Raw genomic sequence first — 17,605 nt, 5'->3', positions numbered from 1 at the left:
CCTAAATCAATCTCTGTTCATCCACCATTGAAAACTGACACGCGTCCCGGTGCCCCCCTAAATCCCCCTTCCCTAAATCCGCCCTGGTCTATACATATACACAAATACAAAATTAGGCGCAGAATTTCAATAGGTTTCTTTGGAACTGCTTTGCAATTCATCCGTTCCGAGAACGTCTTTCTTTTCATCATAGAAATAATCGAGTAGACAGAGCGAGGGATTTGACACACGTACTACCTGACATTGATGATTTCTCTTTATAAAACCTTTCAGAAATACGATCATAATTCATCTCTTTTTTCTTTTAATGGTCGGAATAATTTACTTTCACTCTTTAACGACTTTCGACCCAGATTTCTTTATATTTTCGCTATTGAGCGTTATCGAGTTTTCATAATAACAAAACAAGTTTTACCGCCTAATAGAAAAATTGCAATACCGACTGTCTGATATCTATCTAAACGTCGTCTTTCTCTCGGGGATCGAAGTTATTCATTCAGGGCAGTTTTCGTGCCGGTGAAATAGTTACTATACAAATATTCAGTGAGTAAAATTTGACGAGTAAAAACTCATCAGTTGATATCGAAGCGCTCATCATTAAACCATCATCAGAAAAACCAAAGTGATATGACAAACTTGTATCATTGAATCATTTTGGTTTCTTTGATGTTGGGAGTTTAGACAAACTGCGAAACCGTCAGACAATTTAATATCATTAACTGTGGGTTTTTACTAGTTAACAATAAATACTAAGATTAATAGTCTACCAGTCTTACTAATCAATGTATAGAATAAATGAAAATAACCCAGTAGAAAAAAAAATTTAAACTTTCGATACACAAATGATATCTACGCAGATTCCTATCGTCGAAGTCCCGACAAAATGGCGAGCGCAGACGATATTCACGAAGCACCCATCGCTACAGAAGACGTTAACGTCATTGAGGTCAACGAGCAACTGGCGGATCTAAAACCCGATAAACCGTACGCCGGGATGGGAAAAGAGGATCTACTTCGGTTTTCACAAACACCATTCTGGTGTCGATTCCGCACTGTAAGTCAATGAGAAATCATCAAGAAGTCATTTATGCTTCCTTAGAATGCTAATCTAGACGAGACTGTATTTCATTAATTTTCTATTTCTCAATTTTCAACGTTTATGACTATTATGATGAATATCTTACAGGTTCTCCTGGTAATATTCTTTCTGGCGTTGTTAGCGTTGATCGCCGCTAGTATCGCGTTCATTGTCGTGTTCCCTCGATGTAAACCTACTCCCAGAGCCACCTGGTGGCAGACGAAACCGATTTATAACATTTTCACCCGCAGTTTTTACGACAGTAACGGAGATGGTAACGGTGATTTGAAAGGTGCGAAAATTTAAAAAGAAATTTCCACGATTTTAGAACTAAGCATAAAACCGATATCTATTTCAATTACTTTCAATATTCTTTCGAAAATAATATATAAATCCAAGTTGGTTGAAATTGAAGATAACTTATTGGAGATCAAAACTCGTTGGGAAACACCCCTAGCCTGTTACTATCATGCAACCTAAACTCTATTCGTGATATTCAAACGTTCAAGAGCGCCTAATGAGAAAGCTACTTTTTAAAACTTGTCTGAAATCTAATCAATCGAACATCGGGAATTTGTTTGTTTTTAAGGAGTCGAGATGAAGGTGGATTATCTAAAGTCTTTAGGTATCGGAACGGTGCAGTTAAGCCCGATATTCGACCATGACAACCTTGACCCGACAAACACGACGCGTCAACGTACCGTCAATTTCACCGATATTCACCCGATTTATGGAAATCTGGACGACTTCGATTCGCTGATCGAAACATTGCATAAAAACAGTAAGCGACTTTAAACACAATGTCGGTTCAAACGTCTACAGAAAATGCAGTAAATAATTTGAACATATCTAATCTTATAACGATATTTAAACACGACCGTTTCGATATGTTGACGCTATTTCAAGTGAACTGAAAAGATGTGGTAGGAATTTGAACGAGTGACAATCGGTTACCATATCCGACACAGATAATTTGCAAATGACGTATTGTCATAATACCGAAAAGCCTTGTTAATTCGATCTAATCTTTTATCTAGTAAAGATGCCTATGCGACGCGGAGATACTTTAAACCTATTCTATATACGAAAGTCCCCCACAGTTTTTTCTATCGATGACTGTTTGAATTCGTTTAGACACCAAACTCATCCTCGGTTGGATCATAAACCACACCAGTGATAAACATCGGTGGTTTATAGAAAGTCGAAAGTCGAACAGCCCCACAAACCCGTACCGCAATTACTACGTGTGGGCGCCTTGTGACAACAGCACTCATAAACCGAACAACTGGGTATGAAAATCATTTCATATATCTTTCCGAGACAAATTCCAGTTTATTTCTGCTCTCGATATCATCGTTTTCTGTATGATTCTAGTTAAGCGTGCGTGGTGGTAGTGCGTGGACGTACGACTCGCAAAGAAAAGAATGTTATCTTCACCAATTTTCCGCGGACGAACCCGATTTGAATTTCAGGAGTATGATGGTGCGAGAAGAAATAGACGTAAGTTTTTATTAACTGATATAATTTCGTCCTTTATGATGTAAAAAGATAGATTTATTTCTATTATTTACTTAATTCATTATCAATTAACTTATTATTTTTCTTAAATGTATGTATTTACTTTTTTATTAGACAGAGATTTCACGCTTGATCTAGCAATCTTAACAAATTTTCCTGACTGATTTTTAGCTTTTCTTTACAAAATTCCCTGACTTTTAAAAGAAAAGAAAATTCCCTGAATTTTAGAACGATAACCACACTCAAACGTGGTGAACGGATAATAAGATAAAATCCCACTATTTACAGATTAAAAGAATTTAAAAACCAGAATTTATTTATTCAATCAAAAATATATAAAAGACACGACGTTTCGATCTCACCCTAGAGATCATCGTCAGGTGTTAATCTGTAAATAGTGGGATTTTATCTTATTTCCCTGAATTTTCCTTGATTTCCCTGATTTCCAGCTAAGAGACCACCCTGCTATATCAATCAACCAGTCAGATATTATATCGAGATTGTTGACCTCTTTTTCGGATGCTTAAAAGAAGTTTCTATTTTGCGTCGTGTTTTACATAGAAAATAGCGCGATTCTGGTTGGATCGTGGAGTGGACGGTTTCAACTTGATACGTCTAGAATTTCTATTCGAAGATTACGACATGCGGGACTCGAAACTAAGCGGCAAAACTAACATCACCGTATGTATCCGTGACGGTCAGGGCCAACTTCAGTTGTCAGAGTTAGTCTCGACTAGTCGCCCGAACTTATAACTGAACGTACTATATTTCGGTCGTAACGTATTTCACAGTGTCGGCCATCTTGATCCGAACTGCAGCGACCGCGCTCAATCCCGTGGTCGACTATGTCCGGACTATAGTTCCGACTAGCTGATATTCGGTTTCACTAAGTTCGACTATAGTCGACCTACGAGCAGTCGACTAACTCTGATAACCGAAGTTCGTCCTATATTTCACGTGACGTCACGTGAAATAAATGTTTTGGTTAACGCCAACAATTTCTCAAATTCTTTTTTTCCATATTATTCTAAATGACACTTTAAGATAAAAGTTCTGTGGTAATCAGATTTTTTTAAATTTTTCTAATTCCTAATTTCATTATACTCTATACAGGATTCCTACGAGTATTTGGACCACGAATACACGTTCGGGCTTCCCGGATGTCTGATGGTCATTAACAGGTTGCTACATATAATGAAAGCCTACTCGAACGATTCAAATCCCGACGACCACAGGTACGAATAAATAAGGGTTTCAAGCCAAAGGCCCGATGAATAATAGAAAATAAGTGATAGAATATCATTCAATGTCTTATTTTGAATATTAAATTCATCAATTCTTTTAATGTTTATTTTAAATATGATTCTCACATTTTCTCGTAGAGTCGTTTTCGTAAACGCGGTCGAACCCTCGGAGGTATCGGACCGCTTGTACGGGGACCCGTTGCGAAAAGGAGCTCACATTGTTTTCCAACCTCGCCAAGAACGGTTCTTACTGAAGCCGAGCGGTAACGCTAAAATAGTTCGCGCGAGTCTCGAAAAATACAGATTGGCGCAACTGGACGATGAGTGGCCCGGGAAATGGCCGGCTACACTGGTGAGTTCATCACCGACAATACTGAGAAAATATGATTAAGTCGATGTAGAATTTAACTATATTTTTCCAAACTCGTTTGTTAGTTTTACTACGGTCGAGGATTGAAGGGAATCTCACGCGAGGTGCCGGCCAAGAGGGAAAAGGTGGCGCAGATGTTAAAAGCTATGGCGTTCCTGCTGCCCGGTACACCGGTGGCCTTGTACGGTAACGAGATCGGACTGCTACAAGCGAGTTCGGTAAGAGAACAACCAGTTGATATAAACCTGATGATGGTTTTATTCGGTCAACGGCCGAAACGTCCTGGTTTCATTTGAATGAATTTCATCGTATAAAAATTCGAACTGTAGTTTCGCTAAAGAGTTGCCTTACAGTCATTTAAATGCCCTGACGCTAAGTATTGGAAAATCTTTATAAAAATTGAAAAACCGCAAAATTGAAGCCTCAAGGTTTCTTTTTAAATCTCCAACGAAATGGATATAGCTTGTATAAATGAATTATTTATCATCATTATTAATATAACTTATATGTACTTGTTCTATGAACACTGGCTTTTTGAATTTAATGCATTATCGTTTTTGCACTGGCGACAACTCTTTACGGGGCCCTGTTTTTAAACCGTGTATCGTAACAAAATGTACAAAAAGCTGAATTAGAAAACCTATTTAATATAATTATAGCCACGGTTAAATTGTTGACATGTTTCAGGATCCGTACCCGGCGGTAAGACCGATGCAGTGGGATAACACGACAAACGCCGGATTCAGCGGTACCGACACAACGGCATCAACGCCGTGGATTTCACTGGCGCCCGAATGGGATACAATTAACGTACAGGTATGAAAGGACCTATAAAAACGGTTTAACACTATTCACACGCTTCGCGAACTAGCACAATTCATATTCTACATACAGTTTGAATATTACAAATGAAAGTTGTAAAGACAGTATATATTATCTCCTGACCTGCTGGCCTTGTATCTCATTTCAGTTGAGCTTTAAATCGACTCGGTCGCCTATATATAATATTCCCTGCACGTCACTATATTCTAAATCATGATCAAGCTAACTAAAACAGAACCGGCAGTTGTAGGAATGAACTGATTTCAAATGCACTTTACAAACGTAACCCGACCGATTAGGAGATCGCCCCAAACCGGGGAAGTGTAATGAGATTGTCGGATGAGATGTCATTACACTTCTCTGCCCGAACGTAATAATTTCGGGGGTTTGAGGGGCTGTTCGACTTTCTATAAACCGCCGATGTTTATTGCTGGTGTGGTTTATGATCCAACGTATCATTTTCTATGTCAGTGGTTTTAGTACGGCGCATACAGTTCATTTACGATACGAACCACGAAGCGTGGACGATCAAAGCTCGTTCAAGGCTGTAGTAGACACTGATAATATATACTTAAACCTATATCGAATTAAATTATTCCCTTACCTCGTTTTTCAAAGGTTCAGGACGGAGTGAGACAGTCATCGTTGTGGCAGTTCCGGAATCTGTCGGCGTTACGCGAGAAGGAGCCCAGCATACACGCTGGTAGAATCACGTTCGGCTCGTCGAACGAAGAGATCATGTCCTTCGTTCGCCAGGCGGACGGCCATCCGGGGTAGATACAAAATCAGAATAATATTCTCACCGTGTTGATCGCTAGAATAATGTACGAATTAAGCCCTGTTCTCGTGTTCGGTTTTCATTCAGGTTTCTCGTAGTTTCGAATTTCGGTCGCGTGGCCGGAAAACTCGATCTGCGCCAAATGGCAAAATCCGAGCTCATCCATAGCGATAAGATAGAAGTGGCGTTCTTGACGATTGGCGATTTTGATTTCGAAGTCGGAGACACGATACGTAGTAGAGACGAGATCACGATGCCGCCGGAATCGACGGCGATTTTCAAGTGGAGATACGAGAAAAAAAATCATCTTTGAGCGGACGATGCTGTGACGTCATGCGCTAGTCAGTGTTGTCGCTGAATTTGCTTTTTTCGGTAAATTTAAGACATTTATAGTGATTTCTAACCTTTGAAGTGAGGTTTTATCGCATCCGACCGATTGTGAGGATGTCGTACTGAAAGGATAACGCGTGATGACGCACTGTAAGCAAAATAACGCTCGCTAAAACCTTGAAGCGAGTGATATTTTATTGCAAATGAACTAAAACATGGCGGATTTAGGTTCTAATTTACGGTTCTGACTATAGCGCCATCAATCGATAGAATTCAGAACTTGAATGTGTCAATATCCTGTATTCTAACATCTTATACCACTAAAATGAAACAGGGACAGCAATTTTGAAGGACTTGTCACATCCCAAAAGGGCACTTTGATGTCCACAAAGGCAACATTAGGTGCATTTGGTGTCTGGCATGCATCATCTATGTGTCGACCGGTGTGTCGTCTAATTCTGATATGATACAATGAATACGTTCTGAATTTTGCATGATATTTCCTCATTTTTTAGGTAACATATTTAATTATTTCTAGCTAAAATTCACTTACTTATCAATTAATATAGTATTTATATACAGAATAAAGTATTCATTTACATTTTTGAATGATCTGAATTGACAAAATGTCCATATTTTTTCTGTCGCTCTCTCCCACACCATACTAGAAATACCCCGATTTGAATTTACTCTTTCAAGGCTTATTCTTTAATAGAACAAATGTTTGGTTCAAACGTTTCAGAGCAGTTTTCAGAGTTTGGGAATTTTTTCGGAATCCGGCCGCAAATCGGTAATTAGTTCGTCCACTACTGCAGTTCGAACACTCTGGCAAGCGAGTATTATGTTAGTTCACATTTCCCACGCTATCGTTATACATAGGGGCAGCACTAGACGATCGAGATTGAATTGATCGCGCTATTCTACTGTGGAGCGGGCTCAATTCAATCGCTAAATCTTTATTTACAGTGAACTATTCCCTCAATTGATAAAGCCGCGATGATTCTAAATGTACGAATTTGATATTGGGTAAAAAGATAAGAATTCATGATATTTCATGTCCCCAGGGACGCACAGGGGGACCTCACTCCAGTTGATTTCGTGGCAGACACGTCACGACACACTACAGTCACAGTGGTGAGCAGGTGAGGCCTGAGGGACCTACTGAATTTATTCTGAAACAATCAGTCGTTGTTACTACGGGTTTCGGGTTGTTTGGGTAACGACGGCTAGGTGCTAGACTAACAGGGACCTCACTCGGTGTCAATAACCACTTTCTAGCCTACATGGGCCGCACTACCCTAGCCGCTTGCAATTGCATTGCACATGGTGCAGGCGATAGTTTCACAAATCTTGAACTGTTCCAACAATTCCTGTTACCGGTACTTCCTCCGGCACCACATCTTGTTCAGCAAGTTAAGACCAGCTGACTCGACCAGTTAGCTACACCAGCTTTCTCCCACTGCCACAGGCTGGGCTCATGTGTAAAACGAGAATCTGTTAATCCAGTGTGACTGAAAACTGCTGAAAACCTTTGTTGAAGCCTTTAGGCTACTATGTCAGAATAATTGTGCTGTTTTGCTTCCCTTTTCACCCATCCACCCTCAACCTCTCACCCCATCCTCCCCCAACCTCTCACCCCATCCTCCCCCAACCTCTCACCCCATCCTCCCTCAACCTCTCACTCCATCCTCCCCCAACCTCTCATCCCATTGTCCCTCAACCTCTCACCCCATCCTCCCTCAACCTCACCCCAACCTCTCACTTCATCCTCCCTCAACCTCTTACCCATCCTCCCCCAACCTCTCATCCCATCCTCCCCAACCTCATCACCCCATCCTCCCCAACCTCATCACCCCATCCTCCCCAACCTCTCATCCCATCTTCCCTCAACCTCTCAGTCAGTCTCCCTGTTAATGTGATTTCAATTTTATATTTCAGGTTTTCCTCTGTCGGGCTGTGGTGTAAACTTCATCACGAATACTGGATGTGGTGGACTTCAACTGAAATTTATCACAGTTTTACTTCTTCAGTCAACTTCTTCCGGACTACTAGTGAACTAACTGGACTTCTAGTGAACTAACCGGACTATTAGTGAACTAACCGGACTACTAGTGAACTAACCAGACTATATATGAACTAACTGGACTATTAAGTCAACTAACCGGACTAAAGTGGATTGATACTCATAAAAAACAATCAGTGGTGGACTCCAGGAGGTGTGGAACTCTGTATGTGGATTTGTGGAATTACCATTTTTCTAAATTAATATTCAAAAGCGTGTGCTCGAACGCACGGAACACCGTCGATCTCCCATATTAAATACATGCGCGCACACGCTAGCACGCACACTCACACCGTACTACTAGTATGCGCGCACACGCTAGCACGCACACTCACACCGTACTACTAGTATGACCACTACACTGCGTGTGTACTATAGATAATAGTATGTACAATAATTCTCTTGTGGTATTCAGATTTTTTTCTTTTTATTAAACGATACGCGAGCCACGGTTCGGCAGTTTTTTGCTTCGGATGTGTTTCAGTCGGGTACCCAGTGGATGCCACCCCTCCAGTTGGCATGCGTGTCAATAGGACGATTCTATCAACTCAAGATTTAGTTAATTTGCGCTCTACTTTCATCTAGAAACATGTAACAAACTTTACCTTAAATCAACAGGTTTGTCTCGGCCCTGAAGATGTATCGTTTTGTTACACGCTGTTTGGTTGATGTAATGCGGGTTTCTTTCGGTGTTTTTGATTACGTTTTTACGAGAATATTGTATAGTGTTTCATGTTTTAAAAATGTGTTACGTTTTCGTGAAGAATTCCTCGGAAATCGTAAAAATTAATTCATCTAATTAGGCGTTCTGCGTAGGTAGATATTTCAGTTTTCCCGGCTACTGTGGTGTGGGCCGGCAGGATGATGTTTCTAACCATGTAATTTTCGAATATATAGACATTATCCGTTTCACCAAAAACAGCTGGTAGCTCAAGATGGCTACCCCTCTGCACCACCCTCCTCCTTGGGATTTTTATCATATGTTTTGTTTCTATTTTGATGTTAGTAATGTACAGATATGTTGACTGTTTTAATGTTTAAATGTTCGATTCGTTCATTTTACCAATACCTTTATCGACCGCAATTATTAATGTGTATATATTTATATATTTTTGTCTCTGAAAACCATTTTCAAATTATAAACTAACTTTGTAAGCATTTTGTGCATGTGAATTCGTCTTATGTAGCTATCGATCTGCAGCCTGGAATCAGCGCCCTCTTCAGGCCCCTTTCACTGTTTTACTTACACCCAGTCCTGTAGTGTGCAAGACAGATACTAAAGTTCTCGTTGAACATAAAACTGTGAAGTCTGGATGATTTTAAAGCGTGTTGATAGATGACTAATGTCTAATGAGGCAAGGTGATATCTCATCATCCTCGAAACAAGTACAGTAGACTCGGGTCAAGTCGAACATTTGGGGCTGTAAAAATGTGCCCGACTTGAGTGATATCTGATTTCATGAATAGTGTTACAAAAAATATTTCAACCAACATCGAGTTGATCTTGAGTGACGTCTACTGTATTTGATTACAAACTAATTATTCGAGAGAATTCTTTACGATCAAACATTTGAAGAAGGATATCGGCAATGTATTGAGTGTCTGAGGGGCTGCAAAACCCGGGCCGAGGGAGGCAGGCTCCGGGCTGCTATGAATCGATATCTGCATTAATGTTGAGTCTCAAGAAAAAAAGATGTGGTTAGTTACAGGAAGAATTTAATTCTTTGAATATTGAGCATCTATTTTTAAAGTAAACAAGTGTTAAAAAAGACACATATTTTACGGTTGACAACTGAAGAAAATCGACCAAAAATCTTTCTTAATTTTGATACTAAATAAAAAACAGTATATTATAAATCTTAGATTTGGTTTTGGATTTTTGTTTTCAATTTTGGACAAAAGATAGCTGTTACAGTTAAGCATAAGCGGAGTGATTAGGGTCTTCGAACATGGGATATCCGGCCCTGAATCCGCATGAGTTCTAGATTGGATTCGAACCTGGGAAAGCCCTGATTTTATTCCCTTTTCGCCATCTTGACCACTGTAGTGCTGGTGGAAATCTGCTAGTTGAAACCCTTCAAGGAATTGTCTTGACATGGTGAATACTTCAATGCAATTATGATTCAACATTAATTTTATGTTTATCAACGTCGTTTGGAGGTTGATGTTTCGTATATGCACAATGTTCCATCACGTTCGACTCAATGGAACCGTGACCGGGACAGTCGCGATTAACCTATATACATTCTATACACGAATCACTCGGATAAATACATATTCACTTAACTTAAACTTATATGCTGCCTTACGACACGAAGGGATTGGGGAGAATATGTACCGTGTGTGGACCGTGTGTGGACCGTGTGCAGTTTAAATTAGCAGAGATTCAGGATGATATTGATTGACCAAGATGAATATATGTGGGATTTTCCATATGGGAATGAGATCGGACTAAACTCCCCCGCTAAGTACGGCCCTGATTTCTAAGCGTCACCATCTTCAACCAAATAGGACATTGATTAATTTTAGTGATTCGTGTCATCAAACTGAGGGGTAAGTTGGAATTCATTTTCGTTCTTTTCTTGTATCGATATATATTAGACATGTGTGTAAAAATTGGTCTCGTTTGCCATAGCAAAACGGGACCTTTTCCTCGCTTGCCAGGGCTCGATCGTTTTTTATCTGACGTGGTGGGCGGACAATAGAAATAATCTCTGTGGGTTTTTTGTCGTTCGTTGTGTTAAATAGTTCTTTCATCTCCTCAGACCCACTCAGTTCGGCAGGTTTTGGGGTTTGCCAGGTGTGGCGGGCTTGTGAGAGAAAAATAGTTAAGTTGTACAATTTCACTTTCGTTTTTGGGAAGATTCGGAGCCTCATCGCTTCCGTATGTTCAAGTTCAAATTGTTTAATGTCGAAAGCGTTTAGTTTTTGCTCGAATGGATTTCATATCGAGTCAGTATGGTGTAAAGAAGGGGATTGAGGGACGAGTTAATCAGTAAGAAAAGAACGGCCAGCCAAGCCGCCACCTGATTCGGTATTTGAACCCCGAATACGACGCAAAACTGAACGATGATTAACGGTAGCCAGCAAAATAAATTACACAGATTTATCACCAAACTCCCACGCACGTGCTAAAATCAATTCGGTGGGATCAGCTCTACCCGAACCAGACCTGCTTCCAGATACGAGTCTGTACACTTTTATGCATATGTCGCCATTATCGTTCCAAGTATGACGGAGTAAAACACGGCAAAAATGGCTAATGAATATTGCCAGGCGTGGACATCAATTGTAATAGTTTCAGGGCCTCTGTTCTGGTTACAGTGTTAGTGGTAGTTGAATGCACTATTTTAGAAAATAAAATTTAATTTGCTTGAAATTCATCCTTTGGCATGTGAGCCTACCGCTTTACCGGATACTAGTACATTCCGCAGACAAAAGAGTTCTATCAAAAATAGTTTGAAATTCGTTTTAGAAAGATGATCCCCTTCGAAAAACCTAAAACAATAGTAGAATTATTCATATACAATGGACTCATATTAAACATTGAACGAAATTCGGCTAAGGAAAATATCTGTATTACTCGCATGCCACAGTAAGATTGCGAGGCTGAGTAGATATCTACCGTTCAGTGCTGCCCCTATGAATTACGATAGCGGAAATTCTGTGAACTAAAATAGTAGTGCATATTTACCGCCGGAATTTAAATTTCCTTATTACGTACAATACAGACCAGTGTGGCGCCTAATTCTGATTAAATATGATACTATGAATACGTTCTGAATTTTGCATGATATTTCCTTATTTCTTAGGTAACATATTTAATTCTTTTTAGCTAAAATTCACTTACTTATCAATTAATATAATATTTATATACAGAATAACTTATTCATTTACATTTTTGAATGATAATTTATCATCTGAATTGACAAAATGTCCATATTTTTTCTTCGATGTATTCTAATTGGGCGCAAATAATCAGGGAACATACAAACACCTGTCGCTCTCCCCCAGACCATACTAGAAATACCCCGATTCAAATTTACTCTTTTAAGGCTTATTCTTTTATAGAAAATTTGTTTGGTTCAAACGTTTCAGAGCAGTTTTCAGAGTTTGAGAATTTTCCTCGGAATCCGGCCCGCAAATCGGTAATTAGTTCGTCCACTACTGCCGTTCGAAGACTCTGGCAAGCGAGTATGATGTTAGTTCACGTTTTCCACGCTATCGTTATACATAGGGGCAGCACTAGACGGTCGAGATTGAATTGATCGCGCTATTTTTACTGTGGAGCGGGCTCAATTCAATCGCTAATTCTTTATTTACAGTGAACTATTCCCTCAATTGATGAAGACTTTAAAGTCACGATGATTTTAAATGTACGAATTTGATATTGGGTAAAAAGATAAGCATTCATGATATTTCATGTCCTCAGGGACGCACAGGGGGACCTCACTCCAGTTGACTTCGCACGCAGACACGTCACGACACAACAGTGAAGCCGGCCCGGCCCTGACTCGACCAGTTAGTAACAACGCCTTTCTCCCACTGCCACAGGCTGGGCTCTTGTGTAAACCGAGAATCTCTTAATCCAGTGTGACTGAAAACTGCTGAAAACTTTTGCTTAAGCCTTAACAATGTCAGAGTAATTGTACTGTTTTGCTTCCCTTTTCACCCATCCTCCCTCGACCTCTCACCCCATCCTCCCTCGACCTCTAAACTCAATCTCACCCAACCTCATCACCCCATTGTCCCCAACCTCTCATCCCATCCTCCCCCGACCTCTCAGTCAGTCTCCCTGTTAATGTGATTTCAATTTTAGTATTTCAGGTTTTCCTCTGTCGGGCTGTGGTGTAAACTTCATCACAAATACTGGATGTGGTGGACTTCAACTGAAATTTATCACAGTTTTACTTCTTCAGCCAACTACTTCCGCACTACTAGTGAACTAACTGGACTACTAGTGAACTAACCAGACTATATGTGAACTAACTGGACTATTTAGTCAACTAACCGGACTATAAGTGGATTGATACTCACTCTGTTTACTACATTTCATAAGAATTGTCAATGTGGTTATTTGAAGCAGCCTGTAATTGTGTTGCAGGAATTATAATCCAGGGTTTTAGTAAGAGAATCAATTTCTACCTTAAAAATTAATTGCATATTTGATTTCATTGAATAAAAATCGTTTTTGGACCGAATTTCATCAAAATTTGTGACGAAATTAAGGGGGTCGAAACACGAAATCCTGAATATTTCATTTTACGAGCTTCAGATCCAAAATCTAACCTCATATTTGTAATCAGCACCCCAAGAAACATGTCTGCACAAAATTTCATTAAAATTGGGCCAAAAAAAATTTTGACTTTGTACCCCATTTTTGGGGTGCATATTTTGGCCATTAAAACCCTTATTTGCTCATGAAGATGAATTCCGATTCAAAATCTGATTACGGATCCGGATTCTACACCTCAGAATACATATTCCTACTAATTTTCGAAGGAATCAGAGAAAAAAAATTTTTCGCCGAAAAAAAACTCCTGGACTAACACCTTAGATTTTTGCCATTTTTAGCCAAAAAATCGAATCTCTTCGATTTGTTTAAAATTTAAGTCCTCTATATTTTCAGGGGTGCTGATTCCAAATCTGAAATCAGATTTCGAATATCTCAAAAACTCTGGGGTCCAAGGCCTTTTGAAAATTTAGGGGGTCCCCCAAAAATTCGAATTTCTCATTTTCTGGGCCTCGGACCCGAAAAATTCTTTCAGATTTGTGATCAGCACCCCATAATACATGTCTATACTGAATTTCATCGAAATCGGAGACAAAAAATATTCGACCCCTGACACTCATTTTGTTGAGTAGCCTACCTCAGATTGCCATTTCTCTGATACACCGGTAATTAGACTTAAGTCTAACTCTGTATGTTTGACTGGTGGCCTCAAATCTATAAAGTTTCGTGTATATTTTTTTAGGAGTTTGTCATCATTAGGAACTATATATTGACTTTTTTGTTTGTTGATCAGGACCTACATCAGATGAACTGGATAAATATGTGTGGGCAGCGTTAGAACTCACCGAGAGGATAAACAAACAAACGAACACATATTGGGAGAACTTGACTTCACTTATAGGGAACTTTATGTCCACGAGGACTAAATATGTGACACTACCGATTGGTAATGTTTGAACTAAAAACGGGGCAACTGAAAAAAAATGCTCCTGGCATCTAGAACCTGTCGTTCTCTCCCAGACGAAACTAGGAATATCCCCGATTCAAATTTACTCTTAAGCTTTATTTTTTCATAGAAAATTGTTTCTTTAATAGTTTCAGAACATTTTTTTCTGGTTACAGTGAATTAGTGGTAGTTGAATGCACTATTTAGAGAATAATATTTAATTTGCTTGAAATTCTTCCTTTGGCATGTGAGCCTACCGCTTTACCGGATACTAGTACATTCCGCAGACAAAAGAGTTCTATCAAAAATAGTTTGAAATTCGTTTTAAAAAGATGATCCCCTTCGAAAAACCTAAAACAATAGTAGAATTATTCATATACAATGGACTCATATTAAACATTGAACGAAATTCGGCTAAGAAAAATATCTGTATTACTCGCATGCCACAGTAAGATGGCGAGGCTGAGTTAGATATCTACCGTTCAGTGCTGCCCCTATGAATTACGATAGCGGAATTTCTGTGAACTAAAATAGTAGTGCATATTTACCGCCGGAATTTAAATTTCCTTATTACGTACAATACAGACCAGTGTGGCGCCTAATTCTGATTAAATATGATACTATGAATACGTTCTGAATTTTGCATGATATTTCCTTATTTCTTAGGTAACATATTTAATTCTTTTTAGCTAAAAATCACTTACTTATCAATTAATATAATATTTATATACAGAATAACTTAATCATTTACATTTTTGAATGATAATTTATCATCTGAATTGACAAAATGTCCATATTTTTTCTTCGATGTATTCTAATTGGGCGCAAATAATCAGGGAACATACAAACACCTGTAGCTCTCTCCCAGACCATACTAGAAATACCCCGATTCAAATTTACTCTTTTAAGGCTTATTCTTTTATAGAAAATTGGTTTGGTTCAAACGTTTCAGAGCAGTTTTCAGAGTTTGAGAATTTTCCTCGGAATCCGGCCCGCAAATCGGTAATTAGTTCGTCCACTACTACCGTTCGAAGAGTCTGGCAAGCGAGTATGATGTTAGTTCACGTTTTCCACGCTATCGTTATTTCTAGGGGCAGCACTAGACGGTCGATATTGAATTGATCGCGCTATTTTCACTGTGGAGCGGGCTCAATTCAATCGCTAATTCTTTATTTACAGTGAACTATTCCCTCAATTGATAAAGACTTTAAAGCCACGATGATTTTAAATGTACGAATTTTGATATTGGGTAAAAAGACAAGAATTCGTGATATTTCATGTCCTCGGGGCCGACGCACAGGGGGACCTCACTCCAGTTGACTTCGGCGCAGACACGTCACGACACAGTGAGCAGGTGAGGGACCTACCAAATTTATTCTGAATCAGTCAGTCGTTGTTACTACGGGTTTCGGGTTGTTTGGGTAACGACGGCTAGGTACTAGTCTAACAGGTACCTCACTCGGTGTCAAAAACCACTTTCTAGCCTACACACGGGCCGCACTACCCTAGCTGCTTGCATTGCACATGGTGCAGGCGATAGTTTCACAAATCTTGTTGATGAACTGTTCTTACAATTTCCTGTTACTTCCTCGTCCCTCTTTTCCACCACATCTTGTTCAGCAGGTTAACACCAGCTGACTCGACCAGTTAGCTACACCAGCTTTCTCCCACGTCCACAGGCTGGGCTCTTGTGTAAAACGAGAATCTGTTAATCCAGTGTGACTGAAAACTGCTGAAAACTTTTGCTTAAGCCTTTACTATGTCAGAGTTATTGTGCTGTTTTGCTTCCCTTTTCACCCATCCTCCCCCAACCTCTCACCCCATCCTCCCTCAACCTCACCCCAACCTCTCACTTCATCCTCCCCCAACCTCTCACCCCATCCTTCCCCAACCTCATCACCCCATCCTCCCCAACCTCATCACCCCATCCTCCCCAACCTCTCATCCCATCCTCCCTCAACCTCTCAGTCAGTCTCCCTGTTAATGTGATTTCAATTTTATATTTCAGGTTTTCTTCGGGCTGTCGTGTAAACTTCATCACGAATACTGGACGTGGTGGACTTCAACTGAAATTTATCACAGTTTTACTTCTTCAGTCAACTTCTTCCGGACTACTAGTGAACTAACTGGACTTCTAGTGAACTAACCGGACTATTAGTGAACTAACCGGACTACTAGTGAACTAACCAGACTATATATGAACTAACTGGACTATTAAGTCAACTAACCGGACTAAAGTGGATTGATACTCATAAAAAACAGTCAGTGGTGTACTCCAGGAGGTGTGGAACTCTGTATGTGGATTTGTGGAATTACCATTTTTCTAAATTAATATTCAAAAGCGTGTGCTCGAACGCACGGAACACCGTCGATCTCCCATATTTAATACATGCGCGCACACGCTAGCACGCACACTCACACCGTACTACTAGTATAACCACTACACTGCGTGTGTACTATAGATAATAGTATGTACAATAATTCTCTTGTGGTATTCAGATTTTTATCTTTTTATTAAACGATACGCGAGCCACGGTTCGGCAGTTTTTTGCTTCGGATGGGTTTCAGTCGGGTACCCAGTGGATGCCACCCCTCCAGTTGGCATGCGTGTCAATAGGACGATTCTATCAACTCAAGATTTAGTTAATTTGCGCTCGACTTTCATCTAGAAACATGTAACAAACTTTACCTGAAATCAACAGGTTTGTCTCGGCCCTGAAGATGTATTGTTTTGTTACACGCTGTTTGGTTGATGTAATGCGGGTTTCTTTCGGTGTTTTTGATTACGTTTATACGAGAATATTGTATAGTGTTTCATGTTTTAAAAATGTGTTACGTTTTTGTGAAGAATTCCTCGGAAATCGTAAAAATTAATTCATCTAATTAGGCGTTCTGCGTAGGTAGATATTTCAGTTTTCCCGGCTACTGTGGTGTGGGCCGGTGGGATGATGTTTCTAACCATGTAATTTTCGAATATATAGACATTATTTGTTTCACCGAAACGAGCTGGTAGCTCAAGATGGCTACCCCTCTGCACCATCCTCCTCCTTGGGATTTTTATCAAATGTTTTGTTTCTATTTTGATGTTAGTAATGTACAGATATGGTGACTGTTTTAATGTTTAAATGTTCGATTCGTTCATTTTACCAATACCTTTATCGACCGCAATTATTAATGTGTATATATTTATATATTTTTGTCTCTGAAAACCATTTTCAAATTAT

The 17,605-nt window shown here is 39.6% G+C and overlaps 1 protein-coding gene across 3 annotated transcripts; it reads left to right on the top strand.

The window, feature by feature from the left end:
• The first annotated feature begins 461 nt into the window (after window positions 1-461).
• LOC141912730 (amino acid transporter heavy chain SLC3A1-like) lies at window positions 462-16,452 on the top strand. 3 transcript variants are annotated; one of them, XR_012620189.1, is made up of 14 exons: window positions 462-543; window positions 858-1,054; window positions 1,187-1,370; window positions 1,668-1,859; window positions 2,213-2,367; window positions 2,453-2,578; window positions 3,158-3,277; window positions 3,710-3,831; window positions 3,979-4,192; window positions 4,276-4,428; window positions 4,898-5,026; window positions 5,651-5,805; window positions 5,898-6,182; window positions 16,390-16,452. XR_012620189.1 is itself a non-coding variant. In XM_074804093.1 (13 exons), the coding sequence occupies exons 2-13, from the start codon at window positions 884-886 to the stop codon at window positions 6,121-6,123; spliced, it is 1,947 nt and encodes a 648-aa protein (XP_074660194.1). In that variant the 5' UTR covers window positions 462-543; window positions 858-883; the 3' UTR covers window positions 6,124-6,716. The 3 variants fall into 3 exon arrangements, 1 of the variants encoding a protein (XP_074660194.1); XR_012620190.1 differs by lacking the exon at window positions 16,390-16,452 and adding an exon at window positions 8,079-8,995; XM_074804093.1 differs by lacking the exon at window positions 16,390-16,452 and having other exon boundaries at window positions 5,898-6,716.
• The last annotated feature ends 1,153 nt before the right edge of the window (window positions 16,453-17,605 follow it).

The sequence above is a fragment of the Tubulanus polymorphus genome, chromosome 11 (assembly GCF_964204645.1).
Source record: "Tubulanus polymorphus chromosome 11, tnTubPoly1.2, whole genome shotgun sequence".
In the NCBI taxonomy this organism is placed as follows: Eukaryota; Metazoa; Nemertea; class Palaeonemertea; order Tubulaniformes; family Tubulanidae; genus Tubulanus; species Tubulanus polymorphus.
The sequence above is the reverse complement of the archived record's forward strand: the minus strand, read 5'-3'. Positions and strand labels throughout refer to the sequence as shown.